The sequence below is a fragment of the Hyperoodon ampullatus genome, assembly GCF_949752795.1.
Source record: "Hyperoodon ampullatus genome assembly, chromosome: 12".
NCBI lineage: Eukaryota > Metazoa > Chordata > Mammalia > Artiodactyla > Ziphiidae > Hyperoodon > Hyperoodon ampullatus.
Window position 1 is genome coordinate 11,071,515 of NC_136925.1, and position 27,874 is coordinate 11,099,388.

Here is a 27,874-nt window from a genome sequence, read left to right on the forward strand (position 1 = left end):
TCATTTTTAAAAAAAGTTGTTTTATTTACATTTGTATCTCATAAGCAACTGATTAACTTAAACTGAAACATGATGAAATAAAAGTTTGCAGCTCTAATCATCACTTAAATATCCCAATACATTAAAATTAAAATTAATGTGCTAATATTTCCTTTCCTGATTTATAACAGCATATTTTCTTCCAAAGCTATCATATATATTTTTAAACACATTATATAAATTAGATGACTTAAAGGATATACAGAAAGAAAATCATCAAAAATAAGTTAATTCAGATGTACACAATCAGAAAAAGATACTGAAGTTAACGAATATGTGGCTTAAAAATCAATACAGCGTCCTTTTCGTTCCCAATCTCCATATCGGGTAGGTTCTGGGCCCCTGGGTCCACCTCTTTCTTTGGTAACAGGATTAACATCATCTGGGAATTCTGAAGAAAGACAGAGATGTAAAAACAAAAGCAGTCAATGGAGATGGAAAAAGCATTATGGTCAATTCTGCAGACGAGGTTGCAGAGCTGACAGTTAACAGGCTGCATGCTACTGATGAGGCTACTACTATGCAGTCCTTAAACAAACTCTCTCCAGAGAGTGGTTCCTCTCCCCAGTTTGAGAAATCACTTTAGCATCCAATCTTCATATCCAATCTACTTTATTTCCTGCATTAGTGACTTAGAATTCTCAGAGGACTCTCAGGCCCTCATCTGAAGAATGGCTGGGTTAGAACAGAAGGAAAGGGGTACAGAGAATACAGAGTACAAATCCACAGGGTTTGGAAGGTTTTGAAACAAGATTACTTTGAAGATTACTTTGATTCAATGCCTTATTTTTCTTAACAGTGAAGTGGGTACAACAATCATACCTGCCTTACTATCTTGAGATATAAAAAAAGAAATGCATGTAAAAGGTCTAGCACAGTGCCAGCTACATAAGAATGCTCAAATAATTTTAGCTATGAGTATTAATTTTCCTCATCATACAGTTTTGGCTTCAGCCACTGGTTCCCTGAAACTGCCATTTATGGGCATAACAGCTGTTATTATTGTTAACAGTGTATGTTCATAATACGAATATCCGTTTTGAGTCAGGCCCAATTCTGAGGACTTTATACATATTAATTCATTTAACCCTCATAATAATCCTTTGGGACAGGAACAATTATTGTCTCCATTTTATAGATGAGGAAGACGAGACTAAGTGATGAAACTGAGTTTGAATTCACACATTCTGGCTGCAGTCTTGCTCTTAGCACATTCACTGTACTGAACTGTATACAGGAAGATCAGGAGAGGAACCAGCTATTAGAAAGAATCCCGATTCTTAAACAATGTCTAATCACTCATTCATTTTCTTTGAAGTATAGGTGATTTACAGTATTTTATTAGTTTGAGGTGTACAGCACAGTTCGGTTACTTTTACAGATTATACTCCAGGAAACGGTATTACAAGATAAAGGCAATAATTCCCTGGGCTATATATCATGGTTGCTCATCCACTTTATACGCAGTAGTTTGTACCTCTTAATCCCATTCCCCTATCTTGGCCCCCACTTCCCTCTCCCCACTGGGAACCACTAGTTAGTTTTCTATACTGTGAGTCTGTTACTGTTTTGCTATATACACTGTTTGCTTTATCTTTTAGGTGCCACATGTAAGTGATAGAGTATTTGTCTTTCTCTGATTTTTTCACTAAGCGTAATATTCTCGAGGTCCATCCACGCTGTTGCAAATGGCAGATTTCATTCTTTTTAATGGCTGAGTAATATTCCATTTTTCGTGTGTGTTTGTGTGTATCTTCTTTATCCATTCATCTGTTGGTCACTTAAATTGCTTCCATATCTTGGCTATTGTAAATAATGCTGCTATGAACGCTGGGGCGCACGTATCTCTTCAAATTAGTGTTTTCATTTTCTTTGGATATATACATAGTAGTGGAATTGCTGGGTCATATGGTAGTTCTATTTTCAGTTTTCTGAGGAACCTCCATAATGTTTTCCATACTGGATGCACCAATTTACATTCCCACCAACAGTGTGAGGAGGGTTCCCTTTTCTCCACACCCTCTCTAGCATTTATTATTTGTTGACTTTTTGATGATGGCCATTCTGACCAGTGTGAGGTGGTGGTACCCCACTGTAGTTTTGATTTGAAATTCTCTAATAATTAGTGATGTTGAGCATTTTTTCATGTGCCTGTTGGCCATGTGTATGTCTTCTTTGGAAAAATGTCTATTCAGGTCTTCTGCCCAATTTTTGATTGGACTGTTTTTTTATATTGAGTTGTATGAGCTGTTTATATATATTGGATATTAACCCTGTGTTGGTCATATCATTTGCAAATATTTTCTCTCATTCACAGGCTGTCTTTTCGTTTTGTCCACGGTTCCTTAGCTGTGCAAAAGCTTTGAAGTTTAATTAGGTCCCATCTGTTTATTTCTTTTGCCTTAGGAGACAGATCCAAAAAAATATTGCTACAATTTATGTCAAAGAGTGTTGTGCCTATGTTCTCTTCTATGAGTTTTATGGCTTCAGGTCTTACATTTAGATATTTAGTCCATTGAGTTTATTTTTGTATATGGTGTGAAGAAATGTTCTAATCTCATTCTTTTACATGTAGTTGTCCAGTTTTCCCAGCACAACTTACTGAAGAGATTGTCTTCTTCTATTGTATATTCTTGCCTCCTTTATTGTAGATTAACTGACCAAAGGTTCACGGGTTTACTTCTGGGATCTCTATTGTGTTCCATTAATCTATGTGTATGTTTTTGCCCCGGTACCATGCTGTTTTGATTACTGTAGCTTTGTAGTATAGTCTGAAGTCTGGGCACGTGACACCTCCAGATTTGTTCTTTTTCCTCCAGATGGTTTTAGCAATTTGGGGCCTTCTGTGGTTCTATATGAATGTTAGGCTTATTTGTTCTAGTTCTGTGAAAAATGTCATGAGTATTTTAATAGGCATTGCATTTAATCTGGAGATTGCTTTGGGTAGTATGGCCATTTTAACAATATTAATTCTTCCAATCCAAGAGCACAGGATATCCTTCCATTTCTTTTATCATTTTCAATTTCCTTTATCATTGTTTCATAGTTTTCAGAGTATAAGTCTTTCACCTTTAAATTCATTCCTAGGTATTGTATTCTTTTTGGTGTGATTTTAATGGGGATTGTTTTTTTTTACTTTACCTTTCTGATAGTTCATTATTAGTGTATGTAAAGGAAACATATTTCTGTATATTAATCTTGTATTCTGCAATTTTACAGAATTCATTTATTAGTGCTAATAGTTTTTCGGTGGAGACGTTAGGGTTTTCTATATATATTATCATGGATCTGCAAAGAGTGACAGTTTTAGTTCTTCCCTTCACATTTTCATACCTATTTATCTTCCTTATCTGATTGCTGTGGCTAGAACTTCCAATACTACGTTAAATAGAAGGGGCAAAGAGTGGGCATCCCTGTCTTGTTCCTGAGTTAGAAGAAAGGCTTTCAGCTTTTACTGCTGAATATGATGTTAGCTGTGCATTTGTCATAAATAGCCTTTATTATGTTGAGATATGTTCCCTCTATACCCACTTCGGTGAGAGTTTTATAATGAATTTTGTCAAATGGTTTTTCTGCATCTATTGAGATGATCAGTTGGTTTTTATCCTTCCTTTTGTTAATGTGGTGTATCACATTAATTGATTTGCAAATATTGAACAATCTTTGTGTCCCTGGAATAAATCCAAATTGATCATATATAATCCTTTTAATATATTTTTGGATTCAGTTTGCTAATATTCTGTTCAGGATTTTAGAATCTATATTCATCAACGATATTGACCTGTAGTTTTCTTTTTTTGTAGTGTCTTTGTGTGGTTTTGGTATCAGGGTAATTACTGGTGGCCTTGTAGAATGAATTTGAGAGTGTTCCATCCTCTTCAATTTTTTGGAATAGTTTGAGGTGGTTAGGTATTAGCTCTTCTTTATATGTTTGGTAGAATTCTCCTTTGAAGCTGTCTGGTCCTGGACTTTTGTTTGCTGGGAGTTTTTAAATTACAGATTCAACTTTACTACTAGTGATCAGTCTGTTCAAGTTGTCTATCTCTTCTTGATTCAGTCTTGACAAGTTGTATGCTTCTAGAAACATCCATTTCTTCTAGGTTTTCCAAGTCACTGACATATAACTGTTAGTAGTGTTCTCTTATGATTTTTTCTATCTGTGGTTTTTGTTGTTACTTCTCCTCTTTCATTTCTTATTTTATTTGGGTCTTCTCTCTTTTCTTCTTCGTGATCCTTGCTAAATGTTTACCAATTTTATTCATCTTTTAAAAAAACCAGCTCTTCGTTTCACTGATCTTTTCTATTGTTTTGTTGATCGCTATTTTATTTCCCCTCTGATCTTTATCTCCTTCCTATCGCTGACTTTGGGCTTTGTTCTTCTTTTGCTAATTCTTTTAAGTGGCAGGTTAGGTTGGTTACTTGAGATTTTTCTTCTTTCTTGAGAAAGGCCTGTACTGCTATAAACTTCCTTTTTAGAACTACTTTTGCTGCACCCCATAGATTTTGGAGTGTTGAATTTCCATTTTCTTTGGTCTTGAGGTATTTTCTGATTTCCTCTTTGATTTCTTCATTCACCCATTGGTTTTTTAGTAGCATGTTGTTTTAGTCTCTAAGTATTTGTTCTTTTCCCATTTTTCTTCTTGTAATTGATTTGTAGTTTCATACTGCTACAGTCGGAAAAAATGTTTGATATAATTTCTATCTTCTCACTTTTTTTTTTTTTTTTTTTTTTGCGGTATGCGGGCCTCTCACTGTTGTGGCCTCTCCCGTTGCGGAGCACAGGCTCCGGATGCGCAGGCTCAGCGGCCATGGCTCACGGGTCCAGCCACTCCGCGGCATGTGGGATCTTCCCGGACTGGGGCACGAACCCATGTCCCCTGCATCGGCAGGCGGACTCTCAACCACTGCGCCACCAGGGAAGCCCCTCACATTTTTTTGAGACTTGTTTTATGGCCTAGCATGTGATCTATCCTGGAGAATGTTCCATGTGCACTTGAATATAATGTGTATTCTGCTGTTTTTGGATGTAATGTTCTGTACATATCTGTTAAGTCCAGAGGTCTATTGTGTCATTTAAGACCAGTGTTGCCTTATTGATTTTCTGTCTGGATGATTTGCGCATTAATGTAAATGTGGTGTTAAAGTGCCCTACTATTGTGAATTTCTCCCTTTTTGTCCGTATTTGCTTTATATATTTAGGTGCTCCTGTATCAAGTATTTATGTTAATGATAACATCCTCTTCTTGTATTGATCCCTTTACTATCATATAATGCCCTTCTCTGTCTTTTGTTAGTCTTTGTTTAAAGTCTACTTTATCTGATATGAGTATTGCTACCCCCACTTTCTTGTCACTTCTGTTTGCATGAAATAACTTTTTCCATCCCCTCACTTTGTCTGTGTCTTTAGCTCTGAAGTGAGTCTCCTGTAGGCAGCAAATAGAAGGGCCTCATCACCCTATGTCTTTTGATTCGAGTATTTAGTCCTTTGACATTTAAAGTAATTTCTGATAGGTATGTACTTAATGCCATTTTATGTTTCCTGGTTGTTTTTCTATTTCTTTGTTCATTTCTTCTTTTCGTTTCTTCTCTTGTAGTTTGATGATTTTCTTTAGTAGTATGCTTGTATTCTTTTTAGTTTTATCTAAACCAAAACTATCTAAACTAGTTTTGATTTGTGATTACCATGAGATTCAAATATGTTGACCTGTAACTATATCTACTTGTTTTGAACTGATTGTCATTTAAGTTCAGATGCATTTGAAAAGATCTACGTTTTTTACGCCTCTCCCCTACATTTTATGTTTTTGATGTCATATTTTAGATCTTCATGTTTATCTCTTAACTGTTTATTGTAGTTACAGTTGCTTCTACAATTTTTTTTAAGTTCATCTCTTTCTTTTTAATTCCTTGCCAAACAGTCAGTGACAACCAACAGATATTATTAAGGTTCTGTTTTCCAGCCCTTCCCTTAAAGCTACAAGTTCATTAGGTACGTAGGGTCTATGTCCCAGGTCACTGCAGGCATCAGTTAACCAAATGCTTTTACAATTTTTTGTTTTTAATCTTTGTACTGACTTATTTAAGTGGTTGATCCTAAGTCCTTACTATATATTTACCTTTCCTATCAGGATTTCCCCTTTCCTACAGCTTACTTCTTTTCCACTCAGAGAAGTCCCTTCAACATTTCTTTTAGAGTAAGTTTAGTATTGATGAACTCTTAGCTTTTGCTTATCTAAGATGCCATTTATCACTCTTTCTATTTTAATGATAATCTTGCTATGCAGAGTACCCTAGGTTGCAGGTTTTCCCTTTCGGGACTTTGAATATATCGTTCTGCTCCCTTCTGGCCTGTAAGGTTTCTGCAGAGAAATCAGGTGACAGACTTATAGGGATTTCCTTGTGTATGACACTTTGTTTTTCTCTTGCTGCCTTCAGAATTCTAACTTTTGCCATTTTAATTATGATATGTCTTGGTGTGCATCTGTCTGGGTTCATCTTGTTTGGACCCTCTTCCTGTACCTCGATATCTCTTTCTTCAGACTGTGGAAGTTTTCAGTCACAATTTCCTCAAATACATTTTCAATTCCCTTCTCTCTCTCTCTCCTCCTTCTGGGCCCCTTATATGTTATCCCAGAGATCTCTTAGACTGTTTTCCATTTTTAAAAACTGCCTTTCTTGGGCTTCCCTGGCAGCGCAGTGGTTGAGAGTCTGCCTGCCGACGCAGGGGACACAGGTTCGTGCCCCGGTCCGGGAAGATCCCACATGCCGCGGAGCGGCTGGGCCCATGAGCCATGGCCGCTGAGCCTGCGCGTCCGGAGCCTGTGCTCCACAACGGGAGAGGCCACAACAGTGAGAGGCCCGCATACCGCAAAAACAAACAAAAAAAAACTGCCTTTCTTTTTGCTGTTCTTATGGGGTGATGTGCATTATTCTATCTTCCAGATCACTTATGCGTTCTTCTGTGCCACTTAGCTGGTTATTCATTCCTTCTAGTGTGTTTTTTACTTCAACTATTGAATTCTTCATTTCTGATTGGGTCTTTTTTGTATTTTCTAGTTCCTCGTTAAAAACATTGCTGTGTAGATGTATTCTTTCCCCTAATTCAGTTAACATTCTTATAACCAATGCTTTGAATTCTTTATCTAGTCAACTGTTTCATTAGTAGTTTTTTCAGGGGTTTTCTATTGCTCTTTCAATTGAGAGGAGTTCCTCTGCCTTTTCATTTTGCTTAACTTTTCCTGCCTCTGCGAATTTAGGTGAAAGTTACCTTGAAGGAGTGTTCTTATGTAGGAGTGTCCCTATACAGACTGCGTGTGCCCAATGCCTTTTGTGGGAGAACTGAATTTGACATGGACGCAAATCATGTCTTTCCTCAGGGTGTGCTGACAGCTATCTCCTTGGTAAGAGGTGGGCTTGCTGGTGGAGGGGCTAGAGCTGGAGCCAGGTGTGGGGCAGGACTTCCCCTCTGCTAGGTGGCTGTCGCTGCCCTATCAGGGGTGGGGTCTGATCCCAGGTTGCTGGAGCAGAAGCCCTGAGGGTCACGCATGAGCTGGCTCTGTTCCCATTAAGTGGGTCTCTTCCTCTCTCCTTGCCCCAGAGCAGGAAGTGCTGAAGTGAGTGGGGCCTATGTGGGCTCTCCGCTCATGTCAGCCCCAGACAGAGGTCTGAGCTGTCTCTGCTTCACTGCCTGTTCAGGTGCACATATTTGTTTCCCATGCTCCATTCAGATGCAGCCTCAGTACAAGTCCACTTTGACCCTCGCAGCTGATCACTGCCCCCAGCCCGTCACCTCCATCTGGCTGTGGAGCCACACTGCAGAGCTGTGGGGGCCTGTGTGGACTCTCGGCCTGTACCAGGAGTGAGCTGTGGCAGGCCAGCTGCTATCAGAGGTCTGGGCTGCTTCTGCTGTGCCACTTGAGTAAGTCCCGACAATGGCTGCCGCTACCCCTCCCAGGCTCCACCCTGGGACTGGGTCACCTCTGTGTCCCACGGCTGAGTCTTCTTCCTGGTAGTGGCTGCCCCAGAATGGAATGAGTGGGACCAGAGAGTTGGCTTGGCTTGGGGCTGGGGTGCATGATGAGGCAGCCGCAGGACTTGGCAGCTGCTGTAGCAGACCTCTCTCTGCACTGCCTTTGGGCCAAGCCTGCGTGCGCCCTCCTCACAAGCGGAGTCCAGGTGTCCCTCTGCCCTCCTGGGAGTCCCAGTTGCCCTCCAACCAGCCAAGGGGGCTCGTCTCCCCTGTGGAGGACGCCAGGACTAGGGCACCCAATCTGTGGTTCTCAGCACTCACTGCCCATGGTGAGTCTCCGCCATGTATTCTCCCTTTTCTTCAGAGTCCCCTCCCAGGGGCACAGGTCCTGACCTGATCACTTTTCTTCCCTTCCTACCCAGTTATGTGTGGATATTTTTTTACAGTCTGGGTTGTACCAGGGTCTTTCTGCTAGTTTCCAGTGAAATTGTTCCATATATAGATGTATTTTAATGTGTTCGTGGGGGGAGGTGAGCTCCACATCCTCTTACTCCACCATCTTGATCAATCTCTCCAAACTGCGTCTCTTTAGAAAACTAAACGAACATCACCAAAATCATGTCGGCAAAAGAAAGCAGACACGGAATTTACCTTGAAAAATTTCAAACATTTATTCATTTCAAAATTCTATCTCCACTGTGAATAAACTATCCCCACCCTCATCATTATTCTGTTTCTAAAGGACTCCTTGCTTTGACTTCCTCTGAAAGTCTCTCTAGCGGAAGCTTTTCTTCTCCCATATCTCTGGGGCTCACTATGTCTTAGTCAGCTTGGGCTACCGTAACAAAATACCAGAAACTGGGTGGTTTAAACAACAGAAATTAATTTTCTTACAGTTCTGGAGGCTGGGAGTCTGAGATCAGGGTGCCGGCATGGTTGGGCTCTGGTGAGGACTCTTCCTGGCTCGCAGATGGTCCCTTCTCATTGTGTCCTCACGTGGCAGGGAGAAAAAGACAGCAAGGCCTCTGCTGTCTCTTCTTCTAAGAGTACTAATTCCATCATGGGGCCCCACCCTCATGACCTCACTTAAACCTAATTATCTCCCAAAGGCCTTCAACTCCAAATACCATCACACTGGGGGTTAGGGCTTCAACATACGGATTTTAGAGGCACAATTCAACCCGCAGCAGGAGGGAAGAAGGAGAGGGTCAAGATGTCCCTGCTGCTCACTGCTGCTCCCAGCCTCTCGTTCTACCACCGCACCTCTACAGCCCTTCCTCTTCTGAATTCCAAACTTCACCTCTCCAGTGCTTTTCTCCAGTCTCGTAAGAAACTCAAAGACTCTTCTATCGTCTTGGGCAGGTAGTTTCATCTCTCTTCCCATTGCCCTTAATATCAACATCCACATTAAGAACATCACATACTGGGGCCACAAATTGTCCTCAATCCTCTTCCCTAGCAATCTTTATCTCCATTTCTGCCATCCATTGGGGTTTTATTATTTCTTGCATATGTTCCTTCTCCAAATCCCACACTCTTGAGCTCTCTTCCTTCTGACCACAACCTCCTATCCATCCCTCCATCACCCTCTTCTTCATGTGTGTTTAACCTAATCTTCACCCTCATTATATCCTGTAGTTTTCTAAAACTTTTTATTCCCACTACTTCAACCCTGAATCATACTCTGAGTCTCATTCTAGACAAATGCAATATTTCTAATTCACCTCTGTTTTCTGACTCTCATGGCTCCAGCCTAACCTGCAAAGAAAGCTGAATTAATATTTCTAAAACAGAATCCCACCTCCATACCATATTAAGGGAAAGAAGCCAGACATAAATGACTAGGTACTGTATGATTTAATTAAGTTAAAATCCTAAAAAAAAAGCAAAACTATAGTGACAGAGAAGAGATCAATGGTTGCCAGGGGGATGTGAAAATGAGACTAAATATAAAGAGGCATGGACTTCCCTGGTGGCACAGTAGTTAAGAATCCGCCTGCCAATGCAGGGGACATAGGTTCAAGCCCTGGTACGGGAAGATCCCATATGCCACAGAGCAACTAAGCCCATGCGCCACAACTACTGAGCCTGCACTCTAGAGCCCGTGAGACACAACTACTGAGCCCACGTGCCACAACTACTGAGGCTGCACGCCTAGAGCCCATGCTCCACAATGAGAGAAGCCACTGCAATAAGAGAAGCCCGCACAGCGCAACAAAGAGTAGCCCTCACTCGCCGCAACTAGAGAAAGCCCGCACACAGCAACGAAGACCCAACACAGCCAAGAATGAATGAATGAATGAATGAATTTTTAAAAAAGAGGCATGGGGAGTCTTTGAGAGATAGAACGTGTTATAGTTTGTGTTGGTTACATGACTGTAGCCAATTGTTAAAATTCACTGAACTGTTTACTTAAAATGGGTGAATTTAAAAATGGGTAAATTTTATTACATGCAGATCATACTTAAAGAAAGCCCATTAAACAATCTCCATCTGAGAACTTTCAGTGTTTTCCTCACTGTACACTGCAAAAAGCCCATATACTTCAGGCCCTCTCAGATTTGAAACGAATCTACTTTTCTGGCCTTATTTTCCATTAATCCACTATACACACTTTACGCATTGGCTGAGTCTTGCATGTGTCAAGTTCCCAGCCTCTTTCTTTCTGATCATTCCTTTCTCTCTTTTTTGGAAACATCTCCCCACAACTCCTTATCTACTCATTACAATTTCACTGATCCTTTAAATCCCAACTCAAATGTTCTCTCTTTTGTCTACCTTTCTCTAACCTCTTTCTGTGTATCTCTCACATCATTTACCACACAATGTCCTGTTCATAGTTATGCAGGCATTCCATTTTCCTTTCCTTACTCATCTTTGCATCAAACAGGGTGCTTAGTTGCAAACAAGCATATCATCTTAGTAACAAAAACTACTCTCTGCAAAGGTAACCTATCATTTTTTTCTTAGAATAAAGTAAAGAGGCAGGGAGACTACATTAGAAGGAAGACAACAAGGAAGAATTACAGACTTGTTAGGAGACCAACAGAGCTAGAGACAGCTTGAATTTAGGCTTTATTAATAGGATGGATAAAAGGAGATGAATTTGAGAGATGTTAAGAAGGTAGAACCAACAAGACTTGGTTAGTGATTGGATCCAGGACACAGGAAGAGGCAGGAGTGAAGGATTATCCCCAGATTTCAGGCTTGGGGTAGACTGGGAATTCAGAAGGAAGAGGATTGGGGTAGGGCTGGTGGGAGGGAACAATGAGAAAAGGATGAGTTTAGTTTTAGACGCAATAATTTGAGATGTACCTGGAATATGCAAACAAAGATGTTGCAGTTGTAGACAGGAGCAGCTCAGGAGAGAGGTCTGACTAGAGGCATAAATGTGTGAATCGTCAACACATACGTGACATTTCAGATAATCTCAGGAAGATATGAGCTCTTCTAGGAATGCTTAGGGGGCTCGGGACAAAGGCTTGGCATATATATACATTTGAGAGTTGGGCAGATGCAGAGGAGCTTAAAAAAGAGCCCAGGAAGAAATGATTGAAGAAATAGGATGAGAAACTGAAGAAGGCATAACCGAAACCAAAACAGAACATTTCCAGAAGCAGTAGTTAATACTGTCAAAGGCTGTGGATAGTTCAGATAAAATGAGGATTGCAAAGCATCTGCTGGATTTGGTAATGTACCTTCAACAAAAACTTCAGTAACTTGAAAATTAAGATGGATGCCTAGCCTTGTGTCAGATAGATGATTACCTTTTGAAATATGCTTTTTCTTTGTATTAAATATATATAATATTTATCATTTTAACTATTTGTAAGTGTACAATCCAATGGCATTAAATATTCACAATGCTGTGTAACCATTACACTATACCCCAAACTTTTTCATCATCCCCAGTGTAAATTCTGTACCCATTAAATAAAAACTTTCCCTTTCCCCTTCCCCCAGACCTTGATGACCTCTAATCTACCTCCTATCTCTATGAATTTGCCTACTCTGGGTACCTGATATAGGTGGAATCATATAATATTTGTCCTTCTGTGACTGTCTTATTTCACTAAGCATAATGTTTCAAGGTCCATCCATGTTGTAGCATACATCAAGATGCCATTCCTTTTCATGACTGAATAGTACTTCACTGTGTGTACATATCACACTTTCGTTTATCCATTCATCCATCAGTGGACATCTAAGTTGTTTCTATCTTTTGGTTACTGTGAATAAGGCATGGCTGTGCAGATATCTGTTCAAGTCTCTGTTTTCAATTATTTTGGATTTATACCTAGAAGTACAATTGCTAGATCACATGGTAGTTCTATATTTTACTTTTTGGGAAATTGCCAAACTGCTTTCCATAGCAGTTGCATCATTTTTACATTCCCTCCAGAAACACGTGTGGTTCCAATTTCTCCACGTTGTCACCATCACTTGTCATTTTCCAGTTTTTCTTAAAGTATAGACAGTCGAGTTGGTGTGAAGTGGTGTGTCACCATGGTTTTGATTTCTATTTCCTTAATGATTAGTGACATTGAGCATCTTTCCAAATGCGTGTTGGTCGTTTGTATATCTTCTTTGAAGAAATGTCTGAGTCCTTTGCCCATTTTTGAATTGGGCTGTTTTCATTGTTGAATTGTAGGAGTTCTTTATTCTGGATATTAATTCTTTTCAAATATATGATTTACAAATATTTTCCCCCAAATATATGATTTACAAATATTTTTCCCCATTCTGTAGGTTATTTTTCTCACTTTCTTGATAATGTTCTCAGATGAACAAAATTTCTTAATTTTGTTGATATCTTATTTATCTATTTTTACATTTGTTGCTAGTGCTTTTGGTGTCATATGCATGAAATCATTGTCAAATCCAGGGACATGAAAAGTCTGCCCAATTTTCTTCTAAGAGTTTTATAGTCTTCCCTCTTAAGTTTAGGTCTTTGACATATTTAGAGTTAGTCTTTGAATATGGTGTAAGCTAAGGGGTCCAATTTCATTCTTTTACATGTGGATATCCAGTTTTCTCAGCGCCACTTATTGAAAAGACTGTCCTTTTCCCCATTGAATGGTAATGGCAACCCTGTCAAAAATCAATCAAGCATATACGTGAGTGTTTATTTCTGAGACTGCTGCTTTTGTGTGAGACATTTTAAGGAAATATTTCCTCTCAGATTTTTATGCTTAGCTAAAACCTTTGAAGAAAAATTTTACCTCTAGATTAATGGCAACTTTTTAAAAGACTCCATCATCTGGGCAGGTTGATCTGGTTATGAGATTGGGCTTGGTAGAGTGCTATAATCTGAAATACTTAATGAATGAGCAAAACCCAAAAGCTTTTATATTCTAGGAAGAATTCCAGACACAGGTCCCTGTATCCTCTACTGGTATCTTCTTGCCTAGGATGCTTCACTTCATAGATGGGTTAGCGCTCATGAGACTGGAAAAACCAGACAAGCAGGGCAGGCTTGCCGAAGTTTCAAAGTGGTATGTTTACATTTATGCTGTATGAAATGCTATTTTTTGAATAGCTAATATTTGCACATTTTCCACAATTCAAGGGTACAAAAGGATACAGCATGAAAATAAAGTAGTACTTAAAAAAAAAAGCTTTAAGGGCTTCCCTGGTGGCGCAGTGGTTGAGAGTCCGCCTGCCGATGCAGGGGATGCAGGTTCGTGCCCCGGTCTGGGAGGATCCCATATGCCGCGGAGCGGCTGGGCCCGTGAGCCGTGGCCGCTGGGCCTGCGCGTCCGGAGCCTGTGCTCCGCAGCGGGAGAGGCCACAAGAGTGAGAGGCCCGCATACAGAAGAAAAAAAAAAAAAAAAAAAAAGGCTTTAAGACATGAAACAAACTTTATATATACTGAATACAAAATAATGTTTAGTCTATCATCCCTCCTCCCCCCACAAAACCTCTTTATTCTCCAAAACATCCCCTTCTCTTTCCCCAGCCATGTAGTTACAGTGAGAACAACCACATTTTCACCTGTGACCCATGCCACTGGCCACTGGTTGATTTAGCTGTGGACATCTGTTCCAAGGTAGGCCAATGAGCTCTCTTCTTAAGGAATATGAAATCAGGACTAAGAAATTGTATTTTCAGTCTTGTTGTTCTCTTGAACTGAGTAGCTGCTAGGAGCAGTTACTTTCTGCCCAGTGGACTCAGAAGGGAGTATGGAGACAGAAAACAATGAAGAGTAGGCACCAAAGACAAGAGAAGGAAGAACACCCTGGTTTCCATCCAGTGTTTAGTCCTGAGGTCCCAGTCTTCTTCTAAGGCCCAGAAGCATTACTGCCCTAGGGAGCCTCACTTGCTCCCTGTACCTTAATAACAACATACCCTACCTTCTGCTTAAGTCTGTTCAAGTAAGTTTCTGTTATTTGCATCTTAATTCATATATTTTGCCATGCGAATAAATTAATCAAACATAATCAATCACTGCCAGGGGCCTGGAAATCTTTTTGTTAACCCATACATATTGACAGTCAATTCAGTAAGTCCCCTACATATGAACCTTCACGTTGCAAACTTTCAAAGATAGAATGTGCATTCCATCAACGTCAGGCATGAGTGACATTGCAGCTTGCCCTCCATCTCCTATTGCTGACCATCCTTCAGCTCTACCATCTCCCACCTCCTCCCCGTCCCCCAGTCAGTAACTCTTCTTTCCTGCTCACTCGATGCCAGCCCCTGTGTGCCAGCTGGTGTACTGCACTACTGTACTTTTCAGGGGACTGTACTGTAAGATTAAAAATGTTTTCTTTGTTTTTTGTGTTTCTTTGTTTTTTATGTATTATTTGTGTGAAAAGTATTATAAACCTATTACAGTACAGTATTATATAGCCGATTGTGTTAGTTGGGGACCTAGGCTAACTCTGTTGGACTCACAAACAAATTGGACTTACGAATGTGCTCTCGGAACAGAACTCGTTTGCATATAGAGGACCTACCGTATGGTAATTTTATTCATTGTTGAAATGCTCTTTATTACTGTCAATGAAGAATTATAAACAATAACATGCTTCCTTCCTTTTATTTGCTTCTCAATGACTGAAACACTTTCTTTGAGACCAAAAATTAAGAGAGGAGCTTTACTCTACTCACTTGTCAGTGGTTCTTTCTCTAAATTGGAATCTTCTGGTGCATCAAAGCGACCTTCTGGTAACTTTGGCTTCTTGAGGGGTTCTTTGATGGGTTTGGATTTTTCTCCTTGAGAACTTATTTTCCTCAAAGAATGACACAGAATGGGTGATCCTAGCAGAGTGAAGACAGTGAAACAATAGGAGCTGTTCATTTATTCTACTTCAAAATGTAATACTTTTACTTACTTGTGTTAAGCTTACACATTCACAGTTATCAAAATTAAAAAGTACAGAAGGACACACAGTGACCACCCTTCCCTCTGCCCCTATCTTTCAGACGGCCAGTTCCCCTCCTTGGAGGCAACCAATGCTATCAGTTTGAAAAGAAGAGCTTTGAAATGAGTTAGTTAACCATTATCAAAATTGCAAAAACAGATATAAAACGCAGATTCCTGGGACTTCCCTGGTGGCGCAGTTGTTAAGAATACGCCTGCCAATGCAGGGGATACGGGTTTGAGCCCTGGTCCAGGAAGATCCCACATGCCACGGAGCAGCTAAGCCCGTGTGCCACAACTACTGAGCCTGCACTCTCGAGACCACAAGCCACAACTACTGAGCCCACGTACCACAACTACTGAAGCCTGCGTGCCTAGAGCCTGTGCTCCGCAATGAGAAGCCACCATGATGAGAAGCCCGCACACCGTAACAAAAAGTAGCCTTCGCTCGCCGCAACTAGAGAAAGCCTGCGTGCAGCAATGAAGACTCAACAAGGCGAAAAATAAATAATAAATTTATTTTAAAAAAATTAAATAATAAAATAAAATAAAATAAAATACGGATTCCTGTCTGAAGCAATGCCAAAAATACCAGGAATCAGATCATTAAGAGTAACTAAGTAGTAGGAACTTTTCAATGACAATATTTAGTATTTAAATCTCTCTAAGTCACAAGGCACTGTATTTAGTATTCTTATATTTAAATCCTAATCATGGCCCTCTTTTTCTGCCAATGAAGCATCTTAAAATGTACTGGGCACCTGCAATTTAAAAATGAGCTCCCTTTCTAGGATACAGTGAGAAAGCTAAGCTTTCAGTATATTATGAAAGGCATCCAACCCTTGTTGAGGTAACGCTCAATAAAGGCAAAATCACTGTGAAAACTGGCCTCAGGGATGGGGTCTTCACCTTCCTGAGGGAAGGGCTTCCGAGGCAGACAGAGGTGGGTGCCAGTTCTGGTCACACCACTGTAGCAGCACGGTAATGGCCCCCAAAGAGGGTGAGAACCTCATATCTGGAAACTATGTGCAGGCTAGGTCACATGGTGAAGGAGAATTAGGTGAGAGATGGAACTGAAGTTGCTCATCAGATGACCCTGAACTAGGTAGACTGTCCTGGATTACCTGGGTGGGTCCACTGTCATCACAGGGGTCCTTCAAAGGGGAAGAGAGAACTGGAAGAGAGAACCAGAGAGGTGGCCGTGAGAGACAGACTTGATGATGTTGCTGGCTCCAAAGATGGAGGAAAGGGCCACCAAGTCCAGGAACTTGGGCAGCCTCTGGAAGCTGGAAAAGGGAGGAAACAGATGCTCCCCTAGAGCACCCAGAAGAAACACAACCCTAACACCTTGGTTTCAGCACAGAGAGACCCATTTCAGACCTCTCACCTCCGGAACTGTAAGGATTTTTAAGCCACTAAGTTTGTGGTAATTTGTTACACCAGCAATAAGAAACTAAAACAAATACTTACTAGTTGTTTGACCTTTGTCAAGTTATTTACCCTTTCTAAATCCATTTCTTCCCCTCTAAATTGAATATAACAGTATCTACCTCATGAGGTTACTAAATAGATTAAACAGGACAATTCAGGCAAAGCACTTAGCACAGTGACAGACTGTATCTATTATTATTATTATAGAATTATCTGGAAGCTCCTGATAGCATTACATGTAGTTAGAATTTTCTTTCACTGCATGTATTTTATTCATATTCCAACAATGACTACACCACCCTACCCACACCGCTTTAAAAAATTATATATATATACACACACACATACACACATGCAAATATATATGCACAAGTATTTGTTTGTATATATGTCTCCATGTATATATATATACACCCTCCACAGCCAATTTGGAATTTACATTAAGACTTGTTTGTAAGATTACATAAAGTTAACATTACATACAAACTGCATTAACAATTTCAAAATAGTACATCAGGCTGTTAATTTGCACGTCCACTGCATATATCTCAGTGTCTAGCAACATTGTTGACTGTCTGAATGTCCAAATGTAATGCAGATTAGTCTTCAGCCAACAAAATTCAAGGATTAAGAAAATAAATATACAACTGAATGTATTAAGAAAGCTACAACGACTTACAGAATTAATATAGACTTCTCCCATCTAAATACTCACTTACATAAAATACTTCACATTTATGATACTAATTGGCTGAGAAGAATCTGTGAATCAATAAAAATTTCTATACATATTAAAATAAAAACACTTACCTAAAACTTTAATGTATTTATTGAGTTAGACTACAGACCACTTTGCCTTCAAACTTCCACTTCGTTATTTAAGGGCATATTTTACCTTTAATTATGTCCTCATAATATTACTTAGTTAAGCATTCACTAAAAATCAAAAGAGAAAAACCTGCAAAAAAATATCTTATAAAGCAGCATTTATTCTTATTAAGAAACTATATGGGGGCTTCCCTGGTGGTGCAGTGGTTAAGAATCTGCCTGCCAATGCAGGGGGTATGGGTTTGAGCACGTGACCAGGAAGATCCCACATGCCATGGAGCAACTAAGCCCGTGCACCACAACTACTAAGCCGGTGCTCTAGAGCCTGCGAGGCACAGCTACTGAGCCCACATGCCTCAACTACTGAAGCCCAAATGCCTAGAGCCCATGCTCTGCAACAAAAAAAGCCACTGCAATGAGAAGCCTGTGCACCGCAACAAAGAGTAGCCCCCGCTCACAGCAAGTAGAGAAAGCCCTGTGTGCAGCAACGAAGACCCAACACAGCCAAGAATAAGAATAAATAAAGTAAATTTATTAAAAAAAAATTGTATGGGTAACAGAAATGAGTTTCTGATCATACTAATATATTTCATATAATAATCTGTTCTTGGTTTTTTGTGGTTGACTATTTAGCAAAATATTATATTGAAAATGTTGGTGAATGTAAACCATGCACAACTGAAAGACATTCTCGGTCCCAAATCACAGGGTTTGTATCAGTCATTTGCTATCCGAAATACAGGATTCTGTAGAAGTTGACAATATTATATCCCAATTTAGCGAGTTCAGCCAGCCTCCACAATAGGAACTTCTATCCATCATATGATGTCCAACTTTCTATCCATCAACAAATTAGAAATTTGTAAAGCATTAAAGGTTGTTTACTAAGTCATGACAGTTTAGTAATAATTAATACAGATATACAGAAAGGAGAATTTTAACAAATAGATTCTAAATGTGGACAGATTTTACATCTACTCTGGCTAATAAATAGTTTCTGCATTTGGTTACTAATTAAATCTATTTTACTGTACTTTAAATAACTTACTTTGAAGGCTAAAATTCAGCAAATATTTAATAGATACCAGTAGCCATTGCTACTGTGCACTCAGCCTTGACTCAACACAATTAAATTAGTAATTCTTCTTTTAGGTTTGGCTGTTTTAGCAAGTTAAAAAAAAAATCCCTGTATTGGAAACTTGAAATGATATTCAGTGTAAAAAGTAACCTTGGTATGTTTCAAATCTGTAGAAATTCGTAAGCATTTATGAAAAATCAGGAAAATGGCACAAAATCCCTGGCTGTCAATTATAATGTAGACAAAATCTGATGCTAAAAATTTTGCTTCTTAAGTGATGCAGATATATGAACTGTAAATAAATTTTGCTTCCTAAATGATGCAGATATATGAACTATAAATAAGAAAAGTAATTTTATGTTTTAGTTGCTTCCTGTGTGCCAGGCACAGTGCTAGGGACTGAAAATATGTCAGCTTATTTAAACCTCACAATAAACTGATGAGATGTGTATAACTGTATTTTACAGTAATTCTGTTCAGTATGAACACAGTCATTTTTGGAAAAGTGACATTAGGCAGATGTGGTAGAGACTGCTAAGTGTCACAAGTAGCCACTTGCCCTTCTTCCACTGAGGTCTAGGACGCCCATTCCCACCTGGCTTGTGATCAAGCCGAGCACAAGGCCACTCGCTTAGAGATCACATTTCCCAACCTTCCCTGCAGCCATGAAGCCACGTGTCCAATTTATGGCCAGTGGGCTGTGGCTAGAAATGGCACGTGCAAATTTTAGGTCGCCTCAATTTTGCAACAAACCAACTGCCCTAGATTTCTTTTTCCATTCCCTCAGGTTGTAATGTGGCCATGGCAGTGACCCAGCTGTAACCTTGAAGATGAGGACAAAACCCAGGGCCAAGTGATACTTAAAATATTTAACAACTTGTATGACATAGACACTGCTCAATCATAATATATGTCCAACCAACCAGAACTGACACAGGCTGTAAATAACTAGTAAAACGCTACTAGTGTGTATGGGTTTTACTAGTTATTTACAGCCTGTGTCAAGATGAAAAGATCCTGATTCCTGTCCCATCAGTAGGACTGTCAGAGCAGCTAGGCCCTCCCCTTAAGTAATACAATGGAGAAGTAGAAAACACAAACTAAGGGCACCAGAGTCACACTTGGGTCCCAGTGCCACCCATACCACTTAATAGCAATATGATGCAAAGAAGGTTTCTGTATCTCACTGAGTCTGTTTTCCAATCTGAAAAATGGGGATATATCTCCTACCTTGTACGGTAGTTCAGAGAAATGAAGCAATGCGTATGTCTTCAGGTGCACACACTGAGTGTATTAATAAATTGAGCCTAACTGTGGGACACAGAAGTCAACGTGCACAAGCATTTTGGGTAAAGAACAGAAACGTGAGTGTACCCTGGGGAAAGAAAGAAGAGTAGCAAACGGTAAGTTTGAGAAACTGGTCCCTCAGTCTGGCTTTGGGTAGTTCTGAAGGAACTTTATCTACACAAAGAAGGGTAACAAGGAAAAGCCGAAAGACCAGTTTTCTCAAGGGATTCTGAGACCATGGAAGCACGAACAGAACTATTTTTGTAGTTAGGTAAGCATGTGTCAAAATGCAGAGGAAAAGAATTTCCCTCATTTCTGCAGAGTACAAGATCAGATGGGATACTGCACTCCTTTTTTTTTTTTTTTTTGCGGTACGCGGGACTCTCACTGCTGTGGCCTCTCCCGCTGAGGAGCACAGGCTCCAGACGCACAGGCTCAGCGGCCATGGCTCACTGGCCCAGCCGCTCCGCGGCATGTGGGATCTTCCCAGACTGGGACACGAACCCGTGTCCCCTGCATCGGCAGGCAGACTCTCAACCACTGCGCCACCAGGGAAGCCCACTGCTCTCCTCTTTGAGAAACAGGGAAATGCACCAAAAAGCCCATGTCTTCTTTTTCAAGGGGTGGTTTGGCCTTATCCAGAGCCTATTGAGAATTGTGTTTACAAGTACATATCAGGTTGCTGGGAACTCACCCTCAGAAAATATCAGGCAAATATACCATGCAGCTGATAGTAATCAAATTGACAAATGGGACCTAATGAAACTTAAAAGCTTTTGCAAAGCAAAGGAAACCACAAACAAGATGAAAAGACAACCCTCAGAATGGGAGAAAATACTTGCAAATGAATCAACAGACAAAGGATTAATCTCCAAAATATATAAACAGATCATGCAGCTCAATATTAAAGAAACAAACAACACAATCAAAAAATGGGCGGGCCTCCCTGGTGGCGCAGTGGTTGAGAGTCCGCCTGCCGATGCAGGGGATACGGGTTCGTGCCCCGGTCTGGGAGGATCCCATATGCCGCGGAGCGGCTGGGCCCGTGAGCCATGGCTGCTGAGCCTGCGCATCCGGAGCCTGTGCTCCGCAACGGGAGAGGCCACAACAGTGAGAGGCCCGCATACCACAAAAAAAAAAAAAAAAAAAAAAAAAAAAAAAAAAATGGGCAGAAGACCTAAATAGACCTAAATTTCTCCAAAGAAGACCTACAGATGACCAAGAAGCACATGAAAAGCTGCTCAACATCACTAATTATCAGAGAAATGCAAATCAAAACTACAATGAGATATCACCTCACACCAGTTAGAATGGGCATCATCAGAAAATCTACAAACAACAAATGCTGGAGAGGGTGTGGAGAAAAGGGAACCCTCTTGCACTGTTGGTGGGAATATAAATTGATACAGCCACTATGCAGAACAGTATGGAGGTTCCTTAAAAAACTAAAAATAGAACTACCATATGACCCAGCAATCCCACTACTGGGCATATACCCAGAGAAAACCTTTATTTAAAAAGACACATGCATCCCAATGTTCACTGCAGCACTATTTATGATAGCCAGGTCATGGAAGCAACCTATATGCCCATCGACAGACGAATGGAGAAAGAAGATGTGGTACATATATACAATGGAATATTACTCAGGCATAAAAGGGAATGAAATTGGGTCATTTGTAGAGACATGGATGGATCTAGAGACCGTCATACAGAGTGAAGTAAGTCAGAAAGAGAAAAACAAATATCGTATATTAACACATATATGTGGAACCTAGAAAAATGGTACAGATGAACCGGTTTGCAGGGCAGAAAGAGAGACACAGATGTAGAGAACAAACGTATGGACACTGAGGGGGGGAAGTGGCGGGGGTGGTGGTGGTGGTGGGATGAATCGGGAGATTGGGATTGAGATATATACATTAATATGTATAAAATAGATAACTAATAAGAACCTGCTGTATAAAAAATAAATAAAATTATATTAAAAAGAAAAACAAAAAAACACGTGGACACAAAGTAAAATGAAGAACCCGATATTAAAGGAAGATCTAAAAAAGCAGTCAGATAAAAGACATATTACTAGTAAAGGAACAAATATTAGACAGATGACTTCCCAATAGCTATAATGAAAGCCAGAAGAGATAGAGCTGTGAGAAAATGATGCAGCCATTGAAACCACCTTTCAAGAACAAGAGAGGAATAAAACAAACCATATTTTCAGATTAAAAATAAAATATATATTTTAAAAAAAACACAGAACTTTATCACAAGACTGTCACCAAAGGGAACTTCTAAACAATGTACTTTAAGAAACTGATCCAAGGACTTCCCTGGTGGTGCAGTGGTTGAGAATCCACCTGCCAATGCAGGGGACACAGGTTTGAGCTCTGGTCCGGGAAGATCCCACATGCCACAGAGCAACTAAGCCCGTGTGCCACAACTACTGAGCCTGCACTCTAGAGCCCACGTGCCTAGAGTCCATGCTCTGCAACAAGAAAAGCCACCGCATTGAGAAGCCCAGGCACCACACTGAAGAGAAGCCCCCGCTCAATGCAACTAAAGAAAGCCCGCACGCAGCAACGAAGACCCAACGCAGCAAAAATAAATAAATAAATAAAAAATTTTAAAGTTGTTAAAGGAGTAAATCCTAAGAGTTCTCATCACAGGGAAAATAAATTTATAAAAAGAAAGTGATCATAAAAGTAAAGTGTGAGATAAAATAGAAGATAAAAGTTTTATATGTTGACTGTATAAAAGTGCAGTAACAGTATTGATTTGTGTTACTACACAATTCCACCTAATATACACACAACAAACACACACACACACCCCCCAAAAGGCTGAACAACAGAGGTGGAGGGTGAGTGAATTCAAAGCATTTTTAAGCTTTGTACTGTTTAGGAGGAGAATAAAGATATTAATAAACTTTCAACTTCCTTAAGCATGCATTTAGATTTCAAAGGTAACCAATAAAAAGCAGTGTGTATCTTCCAAAGCAGTGTGTACCTTCATTTTTTTCCTGTTTTCCCAGCAGAGGAAACAAATGAAAAAAGCAAACACTGAATTCAAAGTATGACAAATAGAAGGTGTGAAAAATAAGATGGTAGAAATAAAGCCAATTTTATCAGTAACTATAATTGTAAATTGATTGAATTCTCCAGTTAAAAGGTATGCTGTCGGATTTCAAAATAAAAACTCACCAAAATCTAGCCATATGTTGTTTATATGAAGAGAACCATTACCATGGTTCAAAAAAAAAAAAGGACCAATGTTATGGACGGAAGGTTTGTGCCCAACCCCCCCCCCCAAATTCATACGCTGAAATTCTAACCCCTGATGTGATGATATTAGGAGGTGGGGCCTTTGGAAGGCAAGTAGATCATGAGGGTGGAGCCCTCATGGTGGATTAGTGCCCTTATAAGAAAGGCTATGAGAGCTTGCAGGGGCCTTCTGCTCTCTGCCACATGAGGATACAACAAGAAGACAGCCATCTGTGAACAAGAAAGCAGGCTCACACCAAAGACCAGATGTGCTGGCACCTTGATCTTGGACTTTCCAGCCTCCAGATCTGTGAAAAACAAATGTTTGATGTTTAAGCCGCCCAGTCTATGGTACTTTGTTATTGCAGCCTGAGCTAAGACATGTGAGATGCACCATTTCCACATCTTCTAAAACAAAAAGGGAACCCACAGAAAATGGAAAGAAAATTACAACAATAAGAGAAGAAAATAATAACATAAATAAAAGACATAAAACTAAGAGGATCAACAAAACCAAAAGTTGGTTCTCTTAAAAGACTAAAACTACTGTGAAGTCTTTGGTAAAGCTAATATGAAAACAACAACAAAAACACCCCAAAAAACCAAGAGAAGACAAAATAAATAATATGAGTAGAAGAAGAGTACATAGCTACATAGAACAAAAGTTTTTTAAAAACCCCAAACCAGGAACTTTATGCCTATATATTTAAAGTATACAAAATGAACAATTTTCTCAAAAAATTTAACTGATCAAAACTGACTTTAGAAGAGAAAATCTGATAAATACCACAATAATCATTACAAAAATTACCAATAATTTAAAATCTTCCCTCAAAGAAAAGGGCAGGTCTAGACAGTTTTGTAGGCAAACTGTAGCAGACACTCAAGGAACGGAATATTTGAATCTTAAAAAAAAAAAAAAAATCTAATATAGAAGAGAAAAGGAATGAGAAGACTCTTGAATTCATTGTAAGAGGCTAGAATAACTTTAATTTCAAAACCAGAAAAGGAAATTGCAAGACAGGAAAATTACAGGCCAACTTCTAAACAAAATATTAGCATACCAAACCCAACACTATATTAATAATATAATCAACCTGATCAATCTGAATATTTTCTAGAAACGCAAGAGTGATTCAGCACTAGAAAAATTTATAATTCATCAGCCCACCATATTAAAGGAGAAAAATGAATTAACAAACAAGATAAAGAAAAATGAATTAGTAAATTTCAAGATTTATTCTGTCTTAAAAAACAGACAACTACATAAACAAAAAAAACCCCAAATCCTTCTAGAAATGGCAAGGGACTTCGTTAACCTAATAAAGGGCACACCTACAGCTAATATTACATGATGAAATATGAACATATTCCCTTTACAATTATGAACAAGTATGCCTATCACCACTTTTACTCAACATGGTACTGGAAATCTGAGCAAGGACAGAAAAACAAGAGAAAAGAAAAAGATATAAAGGTTGGAAAGGGAGAACTAGATTTTCATTATTTGCAGGCAATATTTGTGTCTACCTAGCACTGCCCCACCAAAATCTGCAAATAAATTATTTAAATTAATAAAGTAATTTAGCCATGTTACTGGACACAAAATCAATAAATAAGTCAACTGTGTTTCTATACATAAGCAGCAATCAGAAAATGATAATCTTTTATCATTTGTTGTAGCAGTTGTAACCAAATCCCAACAGGAACTTTTTTTTTTTAAGAATTTTATATGGAAAGCAGATATCCAAGAATAGCCAAGACACTTCTGAAAAACAAGATGAAAGGACTTACCATACTAAATATCAGAGTTGTTACAAAGGCATGGTTATTAAGATAGGTGTTACATCACAGGAACAGACAAATAGTTCAATGGAACTGAAGAGAGCCAAGAAATAAACCCCCGTGCATATGCATATGTAAACTTGATTTATGACAGCTGCGTTACATCAGGGAGGAAAGGTCCAATATATGGACCTGGGACAACTGGTTACTGACATGGGAAGAAAGTGAAATTGGTTTCCTGCCTCACACCATACATGAAAATCAATTCCTGGTAGCATAAAGGCTTAAATATAAAAAGCCAAACTATAGACCTTTGAGGAGAAAATACAGAAGAATATCTCTACGACCTTAGGGTAGGGAAGGCTTTAAGAAAGACCACAAAGCACAGACAATAAACAAAAGGATCAAGACAAGATTATAATAAAATTATGAATACCTGTTTATCAAAAGACACCTTTCCTTTGAATCTGTGTGATTGTACAATCAGATCCATTATTTTATTCTGTCTACTGCTGAAGATAATTTTTTAAAAAAGACACCATAAGAGTAACAAAAGCAGTCCACAACCTGAGCTTGAGCTTGTATGGCCGTTAGCATAAGTGAGGCCATCTTGGGCCCATACAGGCTTTCTGCTGACCCTACCCAGGACTGTACTGCGAAGTCAATCACTCTCTGTTGTCAAGAGCTTAGCAGTTAATCAACATTGTTTAATAATCATTCGGATCAGGTGGTCTCTATGCTTTGTTCGTCCCCAAACAATGAGGAAAATAAAATCTTCGCTGACATATTCTGGGCACCCACAAGACCAGTCACCTACTCATAAATCTTAGGAACGCACTTCCTGTTTCCAAGCACATACCTCCATAGTCTAGGTCAACTATAAAACTGTCCCAATGGCCCCCTTAGCGGTTTGGAGGGCGGCTGTTAACTCCTCCTGATGGTTGTCCGCCTGCTCTCAGCCTTTACAGGTAAGTTACCCTATGATAAACTGATTCACCGATTGTATGAACCTGCCTGCCGCGTTTTTCAGTCTCAAGATGCCTTCTCAGTTCAGTAAACACTTCTCATTCCCTCCGCCCTCAAACAGAGCTATTTGCCATTTACTTAAGTAAAAAAGGTATAATGGTCAAATACACGTAAAGAATATAAATAAGAAAGACAAACAACCCAATAAGAAAATGAAGAGATACTTCATCAAAAAAAGCGAAAAACTTTCGAAAAGATGTTTAACTTCTCTAATCAGAGAAATGCAAAATCGTAATGAAATACCGTTTCAACACCCTGTACGCAGACAAAAATTAAATTGTCTGATGCTATCCAATGTTGGCAAGTGTGTGGGGCAACAGGAACTCTAATACTGCTGGTAGAAGTATAAATAGCCAGTAGGAATGGAAAATGCCTTTACAGCTTGCCATCGTATTGTAAAACTGAACAGGTCTATGCCACATATTCCAGGAATTCAACCCCTTGTGCAAGTACACCTACAATGTACACAAGATGTGTAGCAGTCAATCCTGGTGCTTCTAGAGTTACACAATGTCCACTGAGAAGGGGAAAGGAAAAATGTATGATACACTCTCATAACTCAATGAATAATTACAGCATCACATATCAACATGGATGAATCTCAAACCTGTTAGTTGAAAAAAAGCAAGAAAAATAAATACAAATGGCATGAAGCCCTTTCTATAAAGATCAAAAGCTTGCAGTTACACAACTGCATCAGGAAGCAGGTAGCAGGTAGCCGTTTGGCAATGGAAATATTCTATTTCTTAAACTGGAGAATGGATTCATAAATGTTGGCTTTGCTTCATAACTTACATGTGTTATGTAAATTTTTGGTATGAAACACTTCATTCTTAAGTTTTGAACATTAGTGAAAAAGGGATATTGAATGAAGACACAACGGAACTTTACACAGTTATTACGTCGAGGTTTGGACAGTATGGGACTTTTGCTTTATATATTATTCATTTCTGGATCATTCAAAATTTTTACAACTAACAGGTAGTCTGTCTGGGGAGAGGTGATTACAGAAAGGAAAACAAACTTTATAGGAATCTGGAGCCCATCAGGAGGAGGGGCGGAATTGTCTTCAACTTAACACAATTTCTCCAGGATGTCCTAAATTAAAACTAGGCTTAGCATACTCTGTGGGTTAAGGCTGTAATATTTTGAGAAAATTTTCCAGCAAAAATGGGTTTTACAGAAGATTGGTTTTTACTGAAAGCATGCATACTTTCTCAGGAACAATTCCTTTCACCTCATTTTTATTATACTTATTTGCCTTCGGCCCACTTTTCCAAAACTCTGCACCTTTCCACTTCTAGTACTGTAGACTGCCAGAGATCTTTTTCGCTGTAAATAAACTAAATAAGCAAATGATGACTCCATTGCCGCAGGGCCCGCTTTACCACACTCTCCACGCGCACCAGACGCCGCGCGCCCTGCGAACCCCCCAGGACTCAGGACGCCCGCCCCGCTTCGGGGCCAGCGCGGTGGCCGCTGGGAAGGAGGCGTCCGGCCAGCGGGGCCCAGCGACTGTCCAGCTCCGGTCCCGCCCTGAGCTCGGGCGGGTAGGACCTGCCGGGGAGGAGCGCGGTGGCCGTGCCGTACACGAAGGCTCGGCAGGCCCGGGGCCCCCGAGCCCGCGACACGCCGCTGCCCCGCCGGACGCGTTTCTCGCGGCACCCGTGCCTTCGCGACCCCGCCCGCGACCTCGGCCCCGGGGCCGGGCGCCTTACTTGCCGCTCTCCACGCTGTGGCCGGGATGTGGCCCAGCAACGAAGCAAATCCCAGCACGACCATGACACCAGCTCCCGCGGCGT

At 39.9% G+C, this 27,874-nt stretch overlaps 1 protein-coding gene across 1 annotated transcript; it reads right to left on the reverse strand.

Moving 5' to 3' along the window:
* On the reverse strand, positions 1–27,854 carry SDHAF4 (succinate dehydrogenase complex assembly factor 4; the record flags this gene model as incomplete). Its single annotated transcript, XM_079716960.1, has 3 exons — positions 1–430; positions 15,122–15,271; positions 27,791–27,854. 3 exons carry the CDS (start codon positions 27,852–27,854, stop codon positions 321–323), a joined length of 324 nt encoding a protein of 107 aa, XP_079573086.1. The 3' UTR covers positions 1–320.
* Between the last annotated feature and the right edge of the window lie 20 nt (positions 27,855–27,874).